Source organism: Diadema setosum, chromosome 13, assembly GCF_964275005.1.
Source record: "Diadema setosum chromosome 13, eeDiaSeto1, whole genome shotgun sequence".
NCBI lineage: Eukaryota > Metazoa > Echinodermata > Echinoidea > Diadematoida > Diadematidae > Diadema > Diadema setosum.
Window position 1 is genome coordinate 18,833,322 of NC_092697.1, and position 26,321 is coordinate 18,859,642.

General features: G+C 37.9%; 1 protein-coding gene across 1 annotated transcript in view; it reads right to left on the reverse strand.

Annotated features, from left to right (window-relative positions):
• LOC140237101 (leucine-rich repeat-containing protein 40-like) overlaps nt 1-21,063 on the reverse strand; it is a 31,873-nt gene extending 10,810 nt beyond the window's left edge. The window contains exons 1-7 of the mRNA XM_072317040.1: nt 20,891-21,063; nt 9,325-9,506; nt 8,207-8,280; nt 4,550-4,679; nt 3,021-3,144; nt 1,596-1,738; nt 866-1,038 (exon numbers count right to left, since the gene is read on the reverse strand). Of these exons, the coding sequence (XP_072173141.1) occupies nt 866-1,038; nt 1,596-1,738; nt 3,021-3,144; nt 4,550-4,679; nt 8,207-8,280; nt 9,325-9,506; nt 20,891-21,044 (980 nt within the window). The 5' untranslated portion in view covers nt 21,045-21,063. The remainder of the gene's footprint in view (nt 1-865; nt 1,039-1,595; nt 1,739-3,020; nt 3,145-4,549; nt 4,680-8,206; nt 8,281-9,324; nt 9,507-20,890) is intronic.
• Nucleotides 21,064-26,321: the final 5,258 nt, after the last annotated feature.

The window sequence follows — 26,321 nt, forward strand, 5'->3', positions numbered from 1 at the left end:
GTAAAATATGTCCCCGCCGGAAGTAGCATTTAGTAGCAAAATGTACAATATCGGTAAAAAATCAAGGTCAAAGGTCAAAGAAGTCAAAGGTCAAAATTCTGTGTAGAAGTTTTGAAGCCCTCACCTAGTGCCATCACAAAAAGCAAACGGAATCAAAATCGGGTTAAAAATGGCGAAGGAGTAGCATTTTGTAGCTAATGTACAATATAGGTCAAAAATCAAGGTCAAAGGTCAAAGAAGTCAAAGGTCAAAATTCTGTGTAGAAGTTTTGAAGCCCTCACCTAGTGCCATCACAAAAAGCAAACGGAATCAAAATCGGGTTAAAAATGGCGAAGGAGTAGCATTTTGTAGCAAAATGTACAATACAGATCAAAAATCAAGGTCAAAGGTCAAAGAAGTCAAAGGTCAAAATTCTGTGTGGAAGTTTTGAAGCCCTCACCTAGTGCCATCACATAGAGCCAATGGAATCGAAATCGGGTTAGAAATGGTGAAGGAGTAGCATTTTGTAGGAAAATGTACAATATAGGTCAAAGTCAAAGGTCACAACTGAAATTCTGTGTAGAAGTTTCAAAGCTCCCATGTAGTGCTATCATATAAAGCAAACAGAATCAAAATTGGCTCACAAATGACAGAGAAGTAGCAAATTGAACATTTTGATCACACACGGACGCACACACATACACACACACGGACACACACACACACGGACAAACACACGTACGGAGCCCGTTTCGTAGTCCCCTGCTTGAACTCGTTCGGCGGGGACAATAATCCCTGACACATCGGTGTTCATTTCACAGCAGACATTGATGTTTGTGATCCCTTGAGGCATGGCGACATTAAGGACAGGTGATTCATATCGTACCTTGAGACATTATTGTTGGCAATGTTGAGTCTTGATAGAGTGGTGATCTGCACAATGCCCTCTGGAATGCAGCTCAGTTTGTTGTCTCTCACATCTAAGACATTGAGGGATGTGATGCTTTCCAATAGTTCCTCTCCAAGCTCACTTATGCAGTTGTTTCCTGCATGTAGCTCCTGTACACCACCAACAACATAAAAGGCAGTGTCTTTTGAAATACATACGCAGGTGAACAGAACATTTTGTCGAGTTCTGCTTGGATGAGGAAGATATTAACACTTGAAACACCCAATTACTTCTTAGCCACTGGCAAGGCAATAATCCAAACTGCTATTTTGTTTGTTTGTTTTTTGATGTGGAAGGTTAAGATGGATAACAACTGCTGGCTCCATCACAACATTTCTTATCAAGACATCACTAAAAATGGGATATTGGAGCATCAAAGGAGCAAGTATCGTGGGTAGTCTACAATTACCGCAGGTAATACAAACAATCCTTTGACAAAATATAACACAATTCTAACTCCAACCGATTCTCATCTTTGGCAGTTTGATGATGACTTTATATCCATTCTAACAAACATGAATGTAGCATTCCAAAGGAGGTACTAAAGTAAACATGAATGTGGCAGATTGGCAGCCACCGGGAATTGAAATAAATTAGTATGATTACACTGAAAAAACAGAAAATGATGTCCTTAGGACATGTTTGTCAGTCCTCCAGTGTATCTCACCTTGAGGTTCTTGCACTTGGTAAAGGGAGGCAATGCAGTTATCTTGTTAAACTTGATATGCAGCTGTTCCAGCGATGACATGTAACCAATCTCAATCGGGAGTGAGGTCAATTTATTGTTGTTAAGTTCCAACATTCTGATTCCTGCAAGATTGAAGATAAAACAGCAATTTGTCATGACAAGAAAACACTCAATGTACCAATCTACATCAGTCATCCATCTCCTTTTTTAATACCAATCTACACACCTCTGTTCATGAAACTACAACATCTCAGTTAAAGTTTATTGCAATCTTCAACACCAATTCACGATGTCTGTGACAGACTTGATATGGATTGCTTTCTTTAATGAGGACATGCATGAATGCTGCTCTGTACACACTGGTAACTATTATACAAATGATGCACAGGATAGAGTGCGTTAGTGGAGGCGTATAGTGCACTCGAGGGTATTTACAATTGTGAAACATGCACGAGGCGAAGCCGAGTGCATGTTGCACTACATTGTAAATACCCGAGAGTGAGCTACGCCTCCACTAACGCCACAAAATAATCCTGTGCATCATTTGTTTTATAAAATGGGTCGAAAATTCGAAAACTAACAGCATTTTCCAGCGTTTTTCACGTACCTTTGTTGGTCAAGACGTCCGAAGATGTTCGTCCCAAACATTTACGCACGTCGCACTCAGAAATCCCGCACATACAGTATATAAGTATGATGGGGGGTTGGGTTTCCGGACACTTACGTTCCCGCATGAAAACTTACTTATTTTACATAGAATATGCACCCTTTACCTTAAAGACTTGAATAGACTCCTCATATAGGCCTACTAGACAACATATGTACTCTGAAAACGGCGTGAGAATTAACCTGCTAAATTGTTGGATTTGCCCTTCACAGTGACTTCATGTACGCGTCTGGTCCCACAACGCTTGGTCTACTGTACTGTACAAAGTGTACGAATATAAGAGTATACGTACGCCACACCATGTTAGGCACAAGGGAAGAAAGGCCGGCCGCGGCCGGCAGCCCGAACTAGAAGTTGTTTACAGGATTGACAGCGCGTACTGTATGTATGCATGCAATTCAAAGGAGCCGCCGCGTTAACCACGGTGGATTTAACACGCAGTGCGATAGGACTAGAATAACCAAAGCACACGTGACTCATTTCAGCGCTTCCTATTGGCTACATTCTTGAACCCATTTTATAAAACCCTTTGGACCCTTTGGGGCAGGGGCATGAAACTAAATGTTGAGCACCAGAGAATATGATTCAAGTGGTACTGTTAATGCACCAAACTACTTTCGAGTCTAACACTACATTCTTGATATTCTATGTGGCACAGACTGTAAGGCTATTTAATGAGCATAGCAATATACACCACTATCAAAGGTACCTTTCATTTTTCACAAGCTCGTTCTTACCTTTCAGGTTGCCAATGTAGGAGGTCAATGAAACAAGTTGATTGTCTGAAGCATTTAAACTTTTCAGTTTGTGTAAGCTTCCAAAGGAATCTGGCAGCTCAGATAGCTGGTTATTGGACACATCCTGGGCAAGGAAGATAAGATATCAACCAAGTCTGATATCACTATTCATTATAAAAAAAAAAAAAACAATAAAAATAAGGGCACTGTAACATGGTTCATATACTGAACAGTTCTTCAAATAAATCACTTCAACCTAACAACTGCTTGATATAATCCCCCCCCCCACACACACACACACCCACATAGACTTAAATTTCACTTCAGGCTTCTATACAGTCTGTAATCATTATACCTTCAGGCAACATATTGCTATAATCTCGTATGCAAAATAAGTTGATACTGCAGAAAACAGGACTATAAGGTTGACAATTCTTGTCATTTTTGTATGTGTATGAATGGGAAAGTGATAGTATCCACTGACTTATGCAAAGCAACAAAAACAAATTTTTGCATGTAAAACTTCTGCCAACTTATGCAAAGAACTTTACAATGTACGTACAGTGACAAAAGAGAAACTAGAAATGTCACCAATTGCGACTGGTATGCCTCCGCCACAATCCATGGTTCTCCCAGTAGGTCTTTAGTACGTATTGACAATTGGACTTTCACTGCTGGAGTTTTGGCTAGAATTTGACCGGTGTAGTTAACTGCAGTGGACTTTAATCCCCGTTATCTAATGCACAACTTGTCCATTCATTTTCATCCTTATTACCAAATATCACTATTGGACATTTTTAGTAGAAATTAGGGTCAGAGAATCACATTTTTAGTTCATTAACACTGATCTCTGACCTTGACCTTGTGTCATGTCATGCATATTATAATTTCCTTTTCATTTTGATCCTTATTGGACATGCTTACCTGAAGCTTTGGCTGGTAAGGGATACCTTCAGTCAAAGTCTAGTGACATATGACCTTTGACCTAAAGGGATTTTGCCTAAAATCAATTTCATGCAGTTACACTTTAAATAGCACACCTAGGCTTGGCATCATGCCTTAAAAATTTGCCTTAGACTGCATCTGACAAGATTCTGAAATCCCCCCCCCCCCAAAGAATTTGTACAGATCTTGCCAGGTTTCCATAGACAATGGCTTCAATCTTGTTCACAAGATCAAGGATGTAATGACAGACATGTGTTAAAAAAAAAATAAAATAAATACAAATAAAAAACAAAACAAAACAAAACAAAACTCCAGCACCCTTTGCAGTATGAGGTATGAACTTATAAAAGAAATGCCATCATGAAGAGAAAGCTGTCATAGGGATTGCTTGGGGTGGGGCTTAATTGTTTGTTGTTGTTTTGTTTTTTTGTCTAGCAATTTTGTACCTAGCATGCGCTAAGGCTGAAACTTATGGGTCACAATGCACATCATTATTGGACTCATCAGACTTGATCAGATGTATCTTTTTCAACACACCACGGGGTTACAAGTCAGTGAACAGGATAAGTTAGAGTAAGTCTTACCAAGTTCTCCAAGTGACTGAGGTTGCCAAGATCATCATGAAGAGCACTGATCTTGTTGTGCTGCATATGAAGGAAGAGGAGGTCAGGCAAACCAAACAACTCCCTCGGCAGCTCGGTCAGACAGTTGTGGCTACCAGGATGACAAATATAATGAGCAGGTGGTTTTTCATCATGAATATTGACATTAAAGGTACTAGCCCACATTTGCAAACCCACGAAAATCAAAACTGCATAAAACAGGTCCAATATGACTTCAAGTACAAGTTATAACAGTAACATACCTCACCTGTTGCTCTTTGTCTATACCATTCGATAAAAGAGAGAAAATCATCGTTTTAAAATCAATTTTCAAACCGGGTCAACCCGACCCAAAATCGAATTACGAGCGCGGGCTAGTTACGTACTAACTGCGACCAGCCCCAACGTGCAGCGTTGGGGCTGTGCCGTTTTCGCATTCAGATCGAGGAGTTGTACAAAACGGGTGCCGTTTCGGCGCTATATTTCCTTAATTTTTCAACAAAAACTACTAGGAATACTTACATGGGTCGATTAAACCTAAATGATTAATTTCGGCGACTGCTTGATGCATTTCATTGCTTATGATGCAGAAAATGTTGTCTTATAACGCGAATATCTTCAGCTCACCGATGCTCACTGAAACTCACAATCACTTGCACAGGCGCACAGCATGCATGCAGTGCAGTGCATTGGAGAGCATGCGTAATGCGTACTAATGGATATAGCAGCAAGTCTCTCCACTGTTGCACTAGGGCAGGCCGCTTATTACTCCTAAAAAAATGTAGAAAATTTTGCAGTTTCTAGATAAATGGGTGAGAAAAACCAAGTCGAAAAGGTAATGTATTAATTGTCACTGTGTTTATGATAGAAATTTAGCCGTGCTTTATTTGTGAAGTCGCCGTGAATGTGGCAGTGATTTTTGCTCCCGCTCAGCTGCGAGGTAGCCGCCAGGACCGCGCCTTGTGGCGCGGTCTCCGGGGCTAGCTACAAGCTAGTACGTACATGTAACTTACACATGTATCGCATGCAAGTAGTACGTACATGGACCGGAGCTAGCGAGCGTTATACGCATGCATACAGTGCATTTTCATTTATTTTTATGAAAGTAATGGACTAATTGGAACGAAATTTTGCACAGGTGTTACTGCAATCATACCCAAACTCCATGCTAACTATGAGACCAATTGCTGCAGGTTTACAAATGTGGGCTAGTACCTTTAATATGATATGTACATGTAGTATGGTTCAGCTTCAAGTTGGTCACCAGACAGACTACCGGTATTTACTGATAATGATACAGAGTGTAGCATATCTGCAGTGCACTCCCATTATAAAGAACACGGTTATAACGAAATTCTGATACAACAACAGAGTAAAATTCACGCCCCAACATTGTCCGCTCTGTTTTTTATTGTTCATTCATTCTGATATAATGAAATTTCCATAGAACGAAAGAAAACTGCTGCTCCCAAGGACTTGCTTATAACGGTAGTCCACTGTACCTGGTTATGGTATACTATTACAGTACAAATGAGAAATACACTCAATTTGCAGTTGCTTTTAGAGTTTAAAGCCCAAACAAAGTTCTGGTACACCTGCAAAAATTGTCAAATTTTGCTCCAAAATGTGAACGTATGCCTAGGAAATGTGCGGAATAACGCTGTAATAACAAGATATTCGATGGGTAATGACGAAAATGGGAAATATTAACCAAAAACGTTCAGTCTCAGAACTTACCCGAACGGGGTCAGGCTAGACTCGGACTCGGGGATAACTCGGCCTCGCTTTGCTTGACGGCGGGAGTTGTATTGGTTGTCCCTCTGGATTGTACAGTGTTGTACTATGCATATGGGAGCGGCCTGTATAAACTACATTGTAGTGTTCTGGCTACTCGCAGTAATGGTCTGAGTTGTTACAACGCGCGCATCAAAAACCTCTTTGGCGCGCATGCAAAATTAGTGTGCGCCTCTCAAGCACCTCTAAAAACAATCAAAGACGCTTGATAAACAACAACAAAAACTTCAAAGACCGCGCATCTCAGCAACTGAGGTGATGTGCGTATACTAGTAGGCTTTAGGACTGCGCGCTGTCCATTTGTTTTGTACAGGATTAGCACGCACTTTCCTGTCTGCTCAGTAAGGCCTAGTTTGGTACCCGTAGTATTATAGAGTACAACTGATGAACATGGCGATCACGAACTGTGTGTAAATTGTCTGAAATAGGGTCGAGTTTTCCCTGAGACTGAGTTAGTCTGGAGCCTTCTGGAATAAAAGTCGGTCTACCTACTTTTATTATTTTTCTCAAAATCCTCCAAAACGACTCATCATTCCGGCAAACCGCGTCAGCCAGGTAAGTTTCTTTGTAGACTCTTTCGATATATTGCAAGCAAATATGAAATGGTGCCAGACGGGTTCTCAAGCCCTTACCAGAACTTTGTTTTCACTTTAAATGAAAATGTGTAAGCTTGAATGAAACAAATTGTATTCCTGATAATTTCTGCAAGCACAGTTTTTGTGCAAAAATCTTTACCATTTGACATACACCATTACCTATTCTATTTTCAACTTTTTGAATGACTTTCTATACTCTGTTATTGTTAGCTTGTTCATAGTGTTATTTTACTGCCTTTCTTAAATTGACATTACTACCTCTGCTGTCTCTTATTCCAGTGTAGGAATGAAAAGAATGAATATCAAAGCAAAAGAAATTTAGACAGAGACAAGCCTCCTGAGGGCAAGCGGGTGTTGTTTTGAGTACCAAGTATTACAGTAAGAAATACATTGTTGTCTAGACCCTATCTAGTCTCCTGCAGAGCCACTTACAAAACCTGTTGCATGTTGATTACACAAATAAGCTTTAACTTAAAGACTGATAGCTTTGGGTTACCATGGAGTGGGAAGGCTGGCTCTGCTCAGAGGTACACGTATTCAAGAATCCTAATAATGAATTGTGTACAGCTTTATCACTGATCTCTATCAATTCAAGGGATCGTATAGTTTTGGTTGAGACCTAATTTCAGGTTTCTAACATTTTTTTTGTGAGATAATGAGAAACATCTTATGAAATATGAAAGAGCATGTAATTCCATGAGGAATTCAACATTTATTTGATGAAAATTGGGTTTCAAATGGCCGAGATATCCAAAACAGAACAATTCTAATAAGTGTGGGACCCACACTTTATTATGACCACTTTGTTTTACTTTGCTTTTAGATGTTTCAGTCCTTCCTAACCCGATTTTCATCAAATAAACTTTGAATTCCTCTTAAAATGGTTTAGCTCTGTACTTTTTCATAAGTGTTTTCTTGGTATCTCGCAAAAAGTTAAAAGCCCAATTCTCATCTCCACCAATACTGTACCATCCCTTTAATGTATTGAAAGTATACACACAGTGAAGAATCTTGACTGCAGTTGACCATTACTGATGAGCATAATCTATCAATGCACATATTGGCTGACAAACACTGTTTGTGGTTCTCGAATGTACCCTAAATGGGCAGTGAATGCAGATCAATTCAACTGGGCCACTAAAGAATCCCCTCACTACCGGGTCTTATCAATGCTCCTCTTTGATAAAGCATTAGCCTCATTCATCACTCTTCAAAGTTGAAAGGAAGCAGTTTATCTTCCTGCTCTTACCTTATATTCAGTCTCTGTAAGTTCGACAATTCTCCAATGGATGATGGAAGAGATACCAGTTTGTTATCATGGACCTGTGGGTTGAAAAAAAAAAGAAAAGACAGGTATAAAACAATCTCATGTCTTACTTTCAAGTCTTCTACTCAAGTTTTCTCTATGCCCTGATGTTTGTTACATTCAGGTGCTCTTGTTTGTTTTTACATCAAGTTTCTTTTCGTCTTGTGACTTTACTGAATCTTATTAATATTTCTCTGTTTTTCTGTGCTCTTTAGTATCAAATGTGACTGTGCATCACTACGATCAGAAAATCAACAAAAGTCGCACTACTTGGTTTTACAGAAGGACCTAAAAGAGGTGAAATGAGTCAACTTCGTGAATATTAGTTTTCCTATATTTTCTGAAGGAGGTATTCTTCTACATAATGCCAAAGTTTGTGTTCATAACATGAATAAGAGATTGTGTGTTTTGCTTCATTTTGTTTTGTTTGTTTGCAGGTTTGTTTGTTTTTGTTTTCAAGAACACTTTTTGGTAGAATAGTGTGATTAGGTACAGTATATCTGAGAAAACCCTTTTCATTATCTAAAAACCTTTTTTCACATACTTAATTTTCAACTCTAATAACTTTTGAAAGGATAATGCTACTGCATTTAAAGTTGGCATTATCCACTAAAAGAATGTACTTATTGAGTGCAACAGATTCCAGTTTAATTTGATAATTACTTCATTGCAGTTGCTAATGAGTTCTCTATCCTGTTTTGTTCAAATTGTTGTTGTTTTTTGTTGTTGTTGTTTTTGTTGTTTGTTTGTTTTTTTTTTGTCTTATTCATTGCACAGAGCACCACTGGGCTGAATAGACCCAACACTTCAAAGCCTCCTTTCCTGGTACAGGTGACACTTTTTCAGAGGTTATACTATCTTTCCATTATTTATAAGTTAAGAAAGTCTATATGTATTGAGCTTTATATCATTTTAAAACTAAAACTAAAGTCCGCCCTTTCAGAATCTGCCCTTAACCAAAAAATTCACATTTGGCGATTTTTGTTGGATTTGTGTTGCAGGGTCACAAATGTTCAGTTTTCTTTGTAATGTAAATGGAAGTTTAGACTTGAACATCTTACATCAAGGACAGTGAGAGCTGGTAGCTGCTTGATATCATCTGAAAGCTGCTCTAATTTATTTGATGCCAGGATCAGCTTGACAAGGTCAGTCTGCTCCCACCAGCGATCTTCTTTGTTGTCCAGGGAAACATTCTGCGCTTCTGGTGGGACATCAATGTTGATGTTCCAAACTGATTGGGGGACTGAATAAAAAAAAAAGAAAAAAGAAGAAATCATGAATATGTAGTGACTGCACATTTCATGAGAATGCAACACATACACACTGACTGCAAGATTCTACCAAAAGACTCTCGGGCCATACTCTGAAAAAGTGTGTTGCAATTACAGTTGCACAAATGACAAAAATTCAACATCAAAGATTTCATTCATGTTTTATCAATTCAGAAAGTTTGATCCCTTAGGAATACAAAACAATCAATGGGTGATTTTTGAAAGCTCATATTTTTTCTAGAAACATTTCCAACTGCAGAGTCCTTTTTACATGGTACATTGTAGTACCATATATCAGCTACGTTACTAGAGGTAACATCTTAGAAAATCGTTACTTGTCTGCTTATGTAAAACTACAAGCTTAAACATTTGATAAACAAACATCATGGAAACATTTTGGAGTCAGACGTGATCTAATGTGTAATAATAATGATCCTGATTTATAAAGTGACGGCTAAATAAAAAGCAAGAAAAGACATATATGGGCAATTCCATGAAGTTGGGGCAGTGTCCATGTAGCATCGTGATATTTAAAAAATACATTTCAGCATAACTCAATATTAATTATGCTATACATTTATTGTTTGTAGGCTTTACATTTGCATTGAGGCCACACATTTTCCTGGAAATTTTGTGCCATTCAGACTCAATTTTGATGAAGTTATTAAAACGATATGTAATGGTGTCCTGTAGCATCGTGACGTGTCCATGTAGCATCATGATAGTTAAAATCTGGTCCTAAAAGACAAATTAATGCAATTAGCTTGACCAAAATTTGATATAATATGCATAATTACTAGATTAGTCAGATAGCTAAATATCTTAACTCTCCTTTCCACAGTTTTACTTTTACAAGAAAATTACACAATGTGTCACTATGCTACGCAGTGTCCACCAAATGTCACAAAAAAGGACGCCGCATAGCATCGTGATGCATTTTGTAATTTTCTTTTAAAATTAAAACTGTGTACAGGAAATTTGAGATATTTAGCTATCTCATTCATATCTTGTAAAAATGTATGGTCTCAATACAAATGTAAAGCCTATAAACAATGTATAGCATAATTAGTATTGAGTTATGCTAAAATGTCACACTTTGTGCCCCAACTTCACGGAATTACCCATATATTTCGACTTAAAATATGTTACCCTAATCTAACTTTGTACCTGCATTTGAATTATATCAACAATCTAATTGATTATGTATGAAACATCATGAATAAGTATTACACTTCTCATGATTAGCAAATGCCAGGTAACATCTCTGCCAGATTATTATCGATTCTGGATCGGAAGAAGAACGGTGTGTGGTAACGTATCTGACGCATCAAAAGTTTCGTTAGCATACAATTGTACGTTTCAGACCCAGCACCAATCATGCCAATAAATTCATTTCAACTTGTAAGAGCATCACAATGTGACTATTTTCATTAAAACACCGCACTTCTAAATGTAAAGAATGATTTTGTCGTAGGTAGAAGATTAGATAACCCTTTGACAAATCTTTGAGAAGTACGTGAAATACGAGAACCAAACAAACACAAATCCACAATACTTTTTTTTCTGATATAGTTCCGAAATTTTGTAATTATATGAAAGACGGTAAAAATGAAGTTGGAATAGATTTCTATGCACATGATACACACAAATTCAGTTTTGCTTTGTTCCTGTCTGTAATAAATTAGGTCTCACGAATCGAAAAACGATGGTAACGTACCTGACAAAGCATTTATGTTTATTGACACATTCAACTACCGATTTACACCAAACCCAGATCACTCAATCATGTGATTAAAAAAAACCTGATCAATGCAAAACGTTAGACATCAAATCCTCCGGTCATTTTAAGAGCATTGTGCAACCAAGGAAGTGTTCTTGACTTTAACCATAATACTAAGCGTATTTTATGTATAGATTAAAGGTCCAGTTTACCTTTGGGAGCAGTGATTTTAAAAATGTTCAAGATATCACATTTGATGCATATGTGTAGGTCAGTTGTATCACAAAACAGCCTACAACGGAAAAATTTTGCAATAAAGCCTAAAACATAAGGAGATATCACTATTTTTCTCCATAAACCATAACTGTAGACGGTTTAGTCTAGGACCATTTTTATCACAACTGTTGTTCTTATTTTGTGTATTTAACAATACTTAACATTGATTATACGGATTCAAATTTTTTACAGTGGTTGTTTTTATCTCTAAACTCACATTTTAGAAGTATTTTGAAGCATAAAAGCTGGGTTTTTGTTTCATCAGCAAATGGCAAATTATGCCTTTAAATGCAAAATTATAATGAACAAAGGTATAATAGAGCGTTCATGTAGCCTTGTTTGCTGTGAAGTTGACAACATAAGGTGGGTACCAGACTTCAGCCCTTAAGTCCTAAGTTGATTTTTACAGACAAAAATTTATTGTGGTACAAAACGCTCACACACACACACACACACACACACACACAAAACCTCAACAAAACAGAAATAAAATGGATTTCTAATGTATATCTGACGGCACTTTTTGTAAATGCCATAATTCTAAGGGATAATATAGTTCTGGTTTAGATGAGGATTCAGTTTTTAACCTTTTGCAAGATAATTGAAATCCACTTATACTTACGAAAAGTTTATTTGATGAAAATTGGTACAAGAAATGGCTGAGATGTCCATAATAAAGTAAAAGGAAGACATTCAAATAAGAGTAGATCGGCCATCACATTTTGTTAGGACCTCTTTCTTCTACTTTATTTTGGATATCTCGGCCACTTCAAAACCGATTTTTCATTAAAAACACTTAATTCCTTTTATAACTGCATGTTTTCTTATCAAGTTGTATAGAGCACAATGTCAACCGGTTAAATCCGCGCACAAAAGGGCGTCACGGTTAACTTTGCTGCACGATACATTTTATTGGCAACATATCTGACGAATTTGATGGTAACGTATCTGATGTGCCGTTACCATTCTCACACTATTATTTACAAAAATAATAATTTTCTTGAGCAATTTCTGTTGTGTGATCAATCATTACCTTAAGTACGGTATTCAAAAGTACTGGAGCTTTGCTTTCATATAACAGCATACTTTTTTCTAAATGTAGCAAATATTAGGTAACGTATCTGATATCAGCTCATCGTAACATTAGGATTCCACGGCTTTGGATCAGTATAATTTTTTTGTAACAAGAGATTCCATGAATAAATCATGGTTCCATATGCGTGAAGTTGACTTTGTTTAACACATTAAATTACAGTGCTATGTGGTATTACTTTGATCTTCTCTTAAGGGTCTCAAAAAGGGTAACGTATCTGACAGTGATTTGGCGACATGTATGATCTCCTAGAGAAATATCAAAACATCATATTGTTATGTAATATTATTTTTCATTCAGGCACTTGAGGGGCAATGGAATGAAGCACAAAAGATTTGATTCAAATGATACGTTAATGAGTAAGAACTTGTTATATGAACATGTCCTCTTCTGGTGACACAGGGTTTTTAGGGTTACATCAAACTTTGGATCGTATTTCTAATATTATCCCGGGGGTCCTAATAGCTTTAGTGATATTTATTTTACAGGTCTAACCTCTCGGATGAATTGAACTATTAAAATGTTGATTTCTGAGGGACAAAATATCGATTTAAAGTGTACGAACATGCTGGCGACACGAAAATCACAGTTTTGCACACTTTTTGGGAGAATGGCCCTCTCAAAACCTTTGCAGCAAAAACACGTAGACAATTGCACCAGTACTGTCAGAACTGGAATCCACAGTTCTAGATCTTGTGCGATATCATATAAAATACTGCACACAAAATCATCCATATGATTTACAGTCACCTTAAAAAAAAGTTTTGTTTTCTTTGTTTTTTAAAAAACTACACTTGTGAAAGCACATTATAAATTCCTCTACACATAGCATGATTTTCTTTGACCTGCAATTGTCTCGACAGATAAATGAAACCTTGGCTCATGTAACCTCACACATATCATTGTACACAAAATATAATTTTCATTTGATCTGGAATAAATCTATACATCAAGCAAAATACACACTGTCTGTGTTACTGCTACATAAGGTATTAACCTTTGCTTATCAATCTGAATCTCACTGATATTCAATTGCATGGCCGGCACCACGCTTTTAAAAGTGGGGGGGGGGGGGGCACTTCCGGGTTTCATGAGCTAACAAGCAAAAAAAAAAAAGTCTTCAGCGCAAAAACAAAGGCGTTACTGCGCTTCTCATTCCATTTTTTTTTTTTTTTGTCTAGTGCCACTTCTGGGGTAAAAAAAAAAAAAAAAAAAAAGTGGGGGGGGGGGGGGTGGGGGGACCAAAGTGGTGACACCCTATGCAATGTACATTTATTCCTACATGTATGACATTGTACAGACCTGTGCAAAAAAGAAAAAAAAAGAACAAAAAAAAGGGGTGGGGGAGCGAGCCCCCTCAGCCCTGAATTGTTCAATATCATTTTATATTAAATTCTGTGTTTCAGTAAAAGTTCAGTAAACCAAAGTGAGCTTGCTTCTACATGATTGGTAATTGTTAATGGTATTATTGAAATATGGAATTTGGTGGTGCTGGTGGATCATTTCACACTGAAAAATCAGGAATTTAATACAATGTAGACGTTTATCAGGTCTACGCGTATTAGTATAGTAACCCCATACAAATATTCTGAATATAAATTTTAAGTGAAAATTATAGGCACCTAGCTAGACTATCGTGGTGCCTAAACTAGTACTACTGGTGAACTAGAATTCTACACAACAAAAGGATAGAACCCAAATTAGTTTACGCCCACTATTTTACAGTGAAAATTTAAGTCTAAAAACGGGCAAAGTATCATCTCTCTAGACTAACGTTAGTATCATTAGACATGTCTATAGAACTTCAACATCATTCATCTCATATGTCATCGATGGCACACACCCATCAAAGTGACATCACACGAGATACACGTCTTCTACGGCATTATAAGAGACCCTTACGGCCGTACCCACGTGACCACGTCTCACCCACTCACCCACCATCGCAACATCACATAGTCAAGGCGCAGGGACCCAGAAAAAAATGACTTTGTTCAACCCACCCCGCAGAAAAGGTTTGACCCCTAGGTGGTATGTGATTCCAAATTGTGGTATCAATAAAACTTTACAGGCCACTTTAGTTGCGACAAGACCTTATTGTTCGAAAAAGAGTTTGCGCACGCCAAGACTACTAAACGTGCCACTAGCACTGCTACAGGCGCCAACGCCAGTGGTGCGTGTATTAGTCTTAGATCACGCAGACTTTTTCTTCGACAAACAAGGGTTTTTGCCTGCAAACTAACTTTTCATGCCAAGCTGGGGTCGGTGTAGTGTAGTTTCTAGACGTTTTTATTTCGTCTTTATTTCTCCAAGTTGCAGCAAGCTGAGTGAGGGCGCATACCCAGTGATTGCGATGCCCGAACTGTTTTTCGGGCTTCGCAATCACTGGGTATGCGCCCTCACTCGGCTTAGCGCAATACAGCGGGCTTCTGCACATACACAAGCTGCAACTGAGTAATAAAGACGAAATAAAAATGGCTAGAAACAAGACTAGGGTCCATGACGCTTGTCGCTTTAAAATGACAAAATAATCACAGTTTTTACTACTAAAAGTCTACACTCGAACGGTGACAAACAGATAATGAGCTATGACGTAGATCTGTCATTTGCATACCACCTATCACAGTGCGTTGAGCGTTAAAGAATAATACATATTCATGATGCAATCACGCGCCGCAAATGCTATGTTGAGCTAATGTATTAATGAAATCTAAATAGTAATAAAGACGCGCGCACCTATTGTCACATCATGAATTTGCATACACGCTAAGTCACGATCACGCGTTGACCCAATGCAACCTCGTAAGGCCAATGACATTTAGCCAATCAGCATAGCGTACTCAAGTGAGAAGCACGCAATTGCTCGTGTATGAACATATTGGTGGGTTATTCATTCGGGGCTAAACTGACATGGTTTATGAATATTGAAAAGGTACCGATGGCGAAGTTTCACGAAATTCCTCCAAACTCAGTATGAATACACGCGAGTATTTGCTGCAACTTACCAGGCAGGTGCATTGTACAAATACAACAGGTATGGCAGTAAAATAACCCTCCCAAAATGGCCTTCAGGCTCACAGTTGGCACAACGTGCCGTCAATGTAAAATTGCGTGTTGTCGTAGAGCTGATTGCGCTTGAGTGAGAAATGACACCTAATTTTCAACTCGAAAGGTACCGATGTAAAATTTTCACATAACTCTACAAATGAGGTATGTAGAGCAAGCTTGAAATCTAGATTTTCATAAAAACCAGGTGCATTTAAGCAAAAAGACATATTCTGGGAGGTATGAGTTCGTAAAGTCGAGAGTCCATGTAAATGTCCTATACATGTACCTGATTGTGCGCTCTGTGCAGTGCATTTAAAAATGTTCGTTTCCTATGGAGGATGTCACTGCACTTTTTGTAATATTGCATTTATTTCATGAAGAATTCATCAAAACTCCATAAAACCATATATGTACATGTTGCTAGAGATGTCAGCAATACAATGGGATACATGGTAAGGTATGATATTGTGCAGGGTTACCATGGTAACCACATGCCTACAGGTGATTGGTAACCCCAAAAATGCCTACTGCTGCAAACTTTGGTATTTTTGTTCAGTTTTTTTTCTTCAGATAGATGCAATGAAAAAAAAAAATTGATTGCAAAAAAAAAAAAAGTTTTCTCCACTTGCTAAGGTAACCACGTATTATCCAATCAGGATTCAGCTGTCAATAACTTAAAAACAACTAAACCCCATATGGTCAATAGCACAATCAGGGTATGCAATTGTGTAACAGGGCAAAAATGAAAAAACTTGGTGAAAATGCTTTTTTTGTTGTTTGTTGTAGCTGAGTGTTCAAATTTTCATTTCATGTAAAGAACGAGTCAAAAATTTGCATTAAACTGCGCATAAATTAGCATTTAAATTAGAGGTGTCGAATTACATTGAAATGACTAATATATTGGAAAAATTCGTTTAAAAAAAGGAGAATGTTTTTTTTCATCTGATAATGCTGTTAGATATTCCTGATAAATATCTCTTTCATTCACCACCAGCACATAGCCATGACATATCACAAAATATGAATGAATTTCATATTTTCACTTCTCGAAATGGATGATCAATTTTGTAGGCATTATTTTGAATTCAAATAAAACCACTTTTACATATTTTATCATATTTCACTTTTGCCAAAGAGTGAAGAGGTGAAACTTTCAGGAACAGGTAACAGATATATAGTGGCCATTATTACAAATTTTTATGAAATTAGGGCTGGTACTTTGGAAGATATTATATTTTTCATCAAAAAATTATCTGTACAGTTTGACCTTGAATGTGCGCACAGTGTTTGGATCAATTCTCATATTTGTAAACACAGATAGAAGAATGAATGTGAGATTTATGATGACTTGAGTTGATATCCAAGCTGTGACAGTCAAACAGTGACATATTAAGCCAAAATACTATGTTTTTGCTTATGATATCTTTAGAAATTGAACAAGCATTGAAATATAAACACTGAACACTTATCATATGACCTTCATGCAGTATAACATGGGCGTGTATCGCACTTTTTTATGCTCAGCAATTTGTAAAAATATAAAAAAATAAGTTCCTATTGCTCAAATTTGCTAAAATTTTCACACAATAGATTTCTACATATGTACAATTCATGGTTAAAAAAACAAGGATATTCAATAAGGGGAAAAGAGTCTTTAAAGTAGTCAAATTAGGATATACCTCACTGAAAATACTGAAAAACGGCTGCACTTATTTTACTCAGCATTTGAAAATGGCTCAAAACTAAAAACTGGCTGAACATTTATTGGCAAACAGCGCACCATATTGTAGTGTGTCTTCAGTACTTTCAGGAAAAGCAGAAAAATAAGCTGTTTCTCCATGTATAGCTGTACAGCATGGGTTAAAAGGTCACAATATCACAAAAATAAGCCAGCATTACACTCCTACCAGGATGGGACTTCAGACCTTATAACTTTCTCCAGCTGAAAGAACGACTGTTTTTTATTGCATGCAAGCAATGCCAGGAAAAAATCCATTAATTTGATACCAAACACATAGGGGTAGACTTAAAATATGGACCTCAAATCTTGATTTTACGTAAGTTGTAAAACGCTTTTTTTGACGCATTACGTGGGTTTTGGGGGACTTTTTGGTAATTAACCTTTAATAATTAACAGTAAATGAGAAGAAATTAGCTATTGTCTTACCACATGTGATTACTGATGTCTTAGCATGCTGCGTGTGAATTTTTAAGTCAGTTGGTGTATTCTTTTAGAAGTTACAATTTTTTAAAGTGAGAAAGTCATGATTGCATACCCTGATTGTGCTTATCACCATATTTCAAAAAGCTCAGTAAGCATGTCCTTCTGCATAAGTGTACCGGTACTGCATATGAGAAGAAAATATTGAAGCATTCTCAAGTTACAGCAAAATTTGTAAACAAAGGCATATAAAAACACATTTTGAGAAAACGGCCATTGAAAGGAAGATATCATTTTTGAATAGTAAAATGCATGAAAAAGTTGCATCTGTCGTACTTTCAACACAAATTTGACTTCAAAGTACAGTTGAACCTCTCGTATCCGGACAAGTCGGGACCGGGGCTCATCCGGATAAGGGATTTGGCCAGATACGGGAGTACATATACATACACATGTACTGATGTAGCCCATTGTAGTACCACATGTAGTAATGTGTATACTGCAACCTTTTCATTGTTACATTTGGGGATGTTTGGGGATGTTAAAATGTCTGAAGGTAAGCAATTTGGAAGGAAATTTGATGTAATGTATGTTAATCATGTTGGAAGTAATATGTAATTCATGTGTGTTTGTGTAGGAGTTCTCAAGGAGTTGGGAATCCCCCTTTCCTCCCGTAATTATAACAAAAAAAATCACGACAAGATTGCGTCCGTATAATAGAGAGATCCGGATAAAGGGAGGCCGGATAAGAGAGGTTCAACTGTACAGGCAAATGTACTTCTTAGCAATGTATGGGCACAAATTTCCCTTAAAAATATATGTGAATACAGAGAGCAAAGCCAATGATATTCTAAAGTTAGCTCTTTTGAGTATTTACAGAGTGATGGTTATTCGAAACAACCTTGGAAAAGAGCAGAGGAACACAAATAATTTTAATCAAAATATATTGCACCATATGTAACAGGTGATAAAACCATTTTTAATGCTAGGATGCTTTTGATTTAGAATGGATTTCAGGTGGCAGATTAAGGGAGATTTTCAAACGCGGTGACTGACAATGCCTCCTTCATTGAAGCGTATGTATACATATTAAAACACACACGCTAATAATATGTGGCCGGCTAGGGGCGGCGAACTAATTCAGTGCCGATATTAGTTCGCCAGCACGGACGTGCACAAGAATTACACACAAGTGGCGACCATACGGTAATTGACGTTAAATGAAGTTAATTTTTTAACTTTATCCTACTTTGCTGTGGCAAAATTCTAAACGACTAGAGTAAAATATCCCGTTTGCGGCAGTTTAAGCATTGTTAAGGGTTTTTCCAACTTGTAAACAAATCAGGCAAATTATTTTCAACCATTTCATATATCATAGACAAGATTATTAATTAACGCAACTGTTTTCATAAAAGAAATTTACCAATGACCAACGCAGTTTTCATGATTTACAAGGGCAAAACCCGGCACAATTTTCGCCGATAAGGGCGATATGCGACGTAGTATTTCTGCTTGCGGCACGATGTACAATCCCTATGCAATACGCGCGTGCTCCGCGATCTGTAGCTGAACGCCTTCACATGTCTCGCGAACATTGCGTAAGCGCCAATTCCCATTGCGAAAGCACGTGAAAATAGCGGGCGCACATGCATTAGCCGCAAACAAGATCGCAAATCTTGCGGTGTTGTTGATGTCTTTCTCGTGTTTTTCTCATTTTTTTCGATGGTAACATCCACTTTCCGAAAAAAATGGCGGCCCACATCGGCTCGCGAAAGTTCTATTTTACGTGAGGATATGTTTTCAAAATCCATGAACATCGAGAAAATGACAAAAAATCCAGTTTCTTGGACCATTGTTTCTTAACTGTTATGTTAAGAAGTACTGAAAATTTCATTTTGGATGCGATATGTTGTCATTTAGGTGAGAAAATGTCACTTTCGTCAGAGATCGTGCCCATTTTAATGGTTGGTTTTTGTTGATTGCTAGTGTGTTAGTATATGTGTAGTGTGCATACTCAGTGCAGTGCTGTGTTTAGCGGTATATTACCGTGTATGCTCTACCTACCGCGAACGGCTGCAAGGCCGCATACTGCCGTAGTTACTCTATGGTAAAATAGAAGTTGTCTGACCCCGAAATTACTGTCAAAAGAAAGCATCATCATTTATCATTTTAAGCTTGTACACCAATAGAGTAACATTCAAGAAAAAAAAATGTAAGGGGAGCAGGTCACACGGAATACACGCAAGTAACAGGTAATAGCAAGCGTCTAACGTTAGCAGAAAGATCGACGCAAACTTTGTTGTGTACGGAACTCGCCAACAACGTAACCTTGTCCACCCGTAGAAAATTCTCCTGCTTGCTGGAAAATCCCTACTCGTTACAAGCTGGCGTAGCTTACTCGGAAAGGTGCGACAGCTCTGTTAGTTTGCAGGCACAAACCTTTTTTTTTTTTTTTGGTCAAAAAAAAGTCTGCGTGAAGACTAGCTACACGTGCCAGTAGCACTGTACGTCCCACAGAGCTTCTAGGCCATGGGTAACCCCGTCGCGGGCGGGGCGCTGTAACACAGTAATCTAACGGTAAACGTATTTGTCCGTATGGGGTTGCTGCTGCGGTTAGGCCATGGCCTCTGGGGTGAAGCTAAAAAAGAGGCTTAGAAAATGGGTTCCTGCAAGTGCCAGTGGTGCGTGTAGTCTTGGCTTGCGCAGACTTTTTACGTTTGTTCCAACGAATAATGATGAAAAGTGGCCTGTAAAATTTTATTGATAGGCCTACCATATCTACCACAATTTGGAACCACATAAATCATGATAAATTACTAGATCTACCTGGGGGGGTGTTCCTGTAGGTCCCAGCTACCACCCTGTGTGGTCAAACCTTTTCTGCGGGGTGGGTTTAACGAACTCCTTAATTAAGCTCCTACAGGAATGAGCGCCTTGACTAACAAGGAATAATTTAGATCTAGATTTTTCTACGCTTTCTACATCTACGAGACCCTCACATTTTCACCACATGAAACGCAGTCTTAGGGACTATTACATTCATAGCGTATTTACATACCACTGGTGAGCGACCGGTTCGATAAATTTAAGTGCCCACTAGCTCGAGCTTGCTTGAGGATGGCATTCGGAACGCCCGACTTTCCCTCCTCCGTATTTTTATTCTGAAACCCAGCGCGGGTATTGAAAGGTGGTCTTCCACCTCTTCTCGACATTCTGGGGCTCTTGCTACAGTTTGACAGTTACAGTCCAACGTTAACAAGTTAGTGGCGTCGCCGTCTTCCGTCGCAACACCGCGGCCGGCCGCGCATTCAAGTGTCGTAGATGTGGCGTGCGTTTTTCAGCTATCACCACATCCATCATATCAGTCCATCGCTTGTTCACCATGCCATGCCTGCCCCCTGGAGATGGTACCCCTGCTGGTACATGGTACTTGGTATATTACTACACGGTCTGGTCGGGCTATACGGACATGAGTCGCACAAGATGCTAAAAAAGGAAACTGACCTGCCTGCACTAGCTGCACTATTATACACGACTTCCGGGCCACGTTTCAGTTTTGACGTTATAATACAGAATTAGCTCTTGCGTGTCATGACGATTTTTTTTGATTTTTTTGATTTTTTTGATTTTTCTTTTTTTTTTGGGGGGGGGGGGCTGACACTGAAAAAAAAAGAAGTAAATTCAGCTGTAGCCTATATAAGTACCAGTAAATCATGTTATCTAGACCTTCTATTTAGATCTATTTATCTTACAAATTTCCTTCTTATCACCTGAGATGCAGTATTTCATATTTCAATCAAACTTTTGTCAGCGTTAATTAACACTGGGCCTGTACACCTTTTTTTTTGGGGGGGGGGGGAGGATCGAGGAGGGGGGCAACAATGAAATTAAATTATTCTTAAAATTACCATACATCTTGTGTTTACAGATCAATTAAACGATACAATAAATATCCGTCAATGTTTATTTTTTGGTAAATGCATACAAAGAGAAACTGCATGACCAGAAAGATACAGGCCCACAATTGGGGCCTATATGAAAACTGCTAATTTTCTCAGTTCAGTTATCACTAATGGACATTTTTCTTACTTTTTTTGTATTGAAAAAAAGTTCCACCAGGTGTGCACGGAATTCTGTATGGACCCGCCCCTGTATAGCCATTTACATTGTCCTTGAATATCATATTTTCTTACTTTTTGATTGAAAAGATCCCAAACATATACTGTAAAACGAGAAATGTTCACGTGCATTTTAATTTCGCGAGCGCCAAGATTCGCGAAATTAAAATGCACGCGAAATTTATTATCTACACTATATGCACTGAACGCAAGAGGCAATTCGCGAAAATTTCTTGCCGCGAAAAAGGCCGTCGGCTCCAATTCGCGAAAATTTTGTGCCGCGAATATATCATGTTTAACAGTACCCCCAAAGAATGTGCACCAAATCATTGAATTTCAGTTCTAAAATGCAAAAGTCCCCTCATTTGAGAGCAGATATCCCCCCCCCCCCCACACTCCCCCTTCTGTCCATCTCCATAGACGTACATACCGGTAGTGAAATGCAGACACAAAAAAAGAAGTGACAGATACAATTTAGCCCATAGTCGCATTGTTTTGGAATATTCATTTTTCTTCTTTTTTTTTTGACTGATAATTTTCCAAATATTCCACCTACAAAGTATGCACCAGATCATGGAATTTCATTTTAAAAAATGCAGAAGCTCCCCCATAAACTCCCCATACTCAGTTGCTGTATTCCCTCACTTGCATGTTCCCCCAAAATATTGAACAAAGTCTTTTTCTTGCCCCCCCCCCCCCCATGAAAATTTTGTGGCCATGTTGATGAGCTCGTGTTGTCATGCAAAGTCAACCAACTGAAAATTTGAGTCATGTGTTTTAATCATGATCACATACATATCACGATCTTCAGATTGTTAGTTTTGGCGATTATTCATTAGATGTCCCAGGAATTTTTTATCATTCAACATGGGTGTATGCAAGGGGGGGGGGGGGGGTCGGGAGGTTCGTACGACCCCCCTAAATTTTCAAAAGGTCCACTTTTTGTAAAAGACATTTTTGTTTTTCAAGGGCTTTTTACCCTATCTACGTATATACAACAGGAAAAAAAAAGTGACCAGGTGGTGTTCCAACAAATTGTCAAAAACCTCGTAAATTCCGTAACTTAGTTTTAATCTGCCATACCTTATTTCTAAGGCTTAGGCCTAAGCCGCACTGCCATGTTTACCAATTTTCCTGTCTCCCATCAGCAACTCATCGAACTGGTTGACTATAGACTACACAAGTGCTGGACTACACACAGCTGGCCTACTATTACACGCGCCTTACCCTATGACAACTGCCGTGTCCTGCCAGCCGGGCGGCGCAGCAACGCGCGGTTGCTTGCGATCGCCTGCTCCTTACTTGCTTCTAGTTATAGGACACTGCAATTCAAAGAGGTTCCAGAATCCTTTCTTACTACATTCGGAGGCAAAGTTAGGCAGGATTGACTATCTGACTAATTTTTTCGGGGGGGGTCGTAATCACAATATGTGGACCTTTATCTTTGCGAGGTTGAAAGTTAGGCAGGATTGACTATCTCTGAAAGTATCGTCAACTCTGGAATACTTGTATTGAATGGTCCGCAAAACTTTTTACTATGTACTTGCAAGAAGGTGTAGCTATAGTCAGGAACTTTTTTTAGGCCTAAATGCAGTTTTCAACTCCCGATTCACGAACTTGTAAGTGGCCAACACAGGTTTTATCACCAATTTTAACATAAATGGGGTTTTTTAAGTATGCCTAAAAAGTCACTTTTGTATGCACCAAATGGCCCCATTTTAAGATATAAAATTCAAAAACTCCCTACCATGGGAGGGGGGACACCCCCTCCCACACCCTCCCCCGCTCGGTCGCTCCGCTCCCTCGCAAAGATAAAGGTCCACAAGGTCATGATTACGACCCCCCCATAAAAAATCCTGGATACACCCCTGTTCAATATGAAATCACTAATTAAAGGACAAGTTCACCTTCATAAACATAAGGATTGAGAGAATGCAGCAATATTAGTAGAACACATCAGTGAAAGTTTGAGGAAAATTGGACAATCGATGCAAAAGTTATGAATTTTAAAAATTTTTGTGTTGGAACCGCTGGATGAGGAGACTACTAAGGCTCGTGATGTCATATGAGTACAACAGTATAAAAAAAAAAAATGTAAAGAAAATTCAACATATTTTCACTTTTTTCGCATAATAAAAGAGCACTTGACTTGCCTCTTTCTAAAGGCAGGGTGAATAATATTACCCATAACATATGTCGGTAACGAGTCAAGGGAATGTGTACTTTTTTCAAAAGATGAAATTTTGTAAAATTCTCTTTATATTTTCCTTATATTGTTGTATGCATGTGACATCATACACTGCAGTAGTCTTCTCATCGAGCGGTGACTGCACAAGACTTCACAAATTCATAACCTTTGAACGGATTGTCCGATTTTCCTCAAACTTTCAATGATGTGTTCTACTAATATTGCTACATTCTCTCAATCCTTATGTTAATGAAGGTGAACTTGTCCTTTAAAGCAGTACTTTACAAACGAACATCTTGATGTCACTTCCTATAAACTGGTCTTGATAAAGACTTAGAAAGAAAGAAAGAAAAAAAAAAGACTTCTGAACAGTCTGACTAGTAGTACAGCAGACAACACAGTGCATGACAAAGAGCACAAGACATACATAAACATACACACACACACACGCGCACGCATTCAACACAATCACACACATCCTTCATAGTACCTGCCCGAAAACACGTTGAATTGCCAAGTGTATATCAATGCCAAACAAATGATACAGCATTCTTGTCATGTTTCTTGTCTTTTCTCTCATTTGTAGTACTATTATCTCAGCAAAAATGTACATCAACACAGGATTTCTACAATTGCCACAGGATTAATACATTATATTGCCATAGGCGATTTGCTGACTATAGTAAATGTCCTCTTTCATTAAAATTTTCATAAGAAACATTTAGAAAAAAAATTGGAACTTTTTGAATGCATTGACTCGCGTAATTTTTGACATCTATGAGAGGTTTACTGTATTTGTCTCGTGCAATGTGAGAATGATGCAATAATAAACGGTGTTTCAAGAGAGTCAGTAAACATTTTGTCATAACAAGTGGTTCACAAACTACAATGAAGATGAAAAGAGCATGACATTCCTGACAAAAAGTTGGATAACTTTAATGAGCAAATAATCATGTTCGCTCTCTAGCTCCAGCATATCCATAGCACAATGATTAAAAAAATGTTGAAGATATGTAAAAGAAATAAATTGATACACTGTATCTGACTTGGGTCAGAAAGCACAATCAATGAGAGATTTAGTTACAGTTTGAGGTACTACATTCACTACGATGTACCACGGTCCATTAACAGAGTTGTAAAACGATATGAACAGCTGCATTCAACAATTGATGTTTGTTGACACTAAAGTTTCATCTTTTTAACCATTCCAGATTCATTATAGCTTTTGACACAAAATGGGTCAAGTATCAATGCAAAGGACAGTATTTACTTATGTTGCTGATTTGAACTTCTGACTATCAACTCATGTTCCAATATCTGCATATTAGCCATAATGGTGGTCATTCTGTATTCCTTCCTTACAATGTATTACTGTGCATCTTTGACTAGATGCTATTGCTTGCAATGTTATTTGTTTATGAAGACAGCGGAACAGCATCACAGAGCTAGAATAATATAAAATCCAATGCTACAAGTGAAATGTTGCTGTTCTAATTTTCCACCTATAGATGTCACTCATAACACTCTCCTTTATAAACAGTTATATATATATATATATATATATATATATATATATATATATATATATATATATATATATATATATATATATAATAAAGTGTGGTCATAATGACTGAATTCTCAGAACCCACTCAAAGATGATCACACTTTATAATTAGACAAAATATGTTGGGTCACAGTTTTCCTTTAAAATCATGTCATACTGGCAAAGAAAAGCAAGTAAAGACAATTATACAGTGACAGTGCCCTTTGTACCCTCATAGTGAGTGGTGACACTTACCCAACATGTGTGACCTGTTAACATATTACCCTCATGAAGCTATAGACAATACAGCTAATTAAGACTGCAAGATATGGTGAAATGGCTGACACATGCACTACAATTTTTGATAATTGTGCACAGATTGCAAGTTTGATGTCTCATCTACACCTCTTTCAAATTCAATGTCTAGGAGCATTTGGAAATTAAAACTGAGTTGCATTTTACATTGAAGTTTTTTGTTTTTCTATTTTTTGTTTCAATGTACATTGTAGTGTGTTTATATGCCTTATCTTCTGCATACTTGACTGCATTCTATCTTCAAAAGACAGTTCTCTAGAAACCTCTTCTCTCGAAATCATTACACTTATCATTATAAAGCTTTATAGCATGATGCTACAAC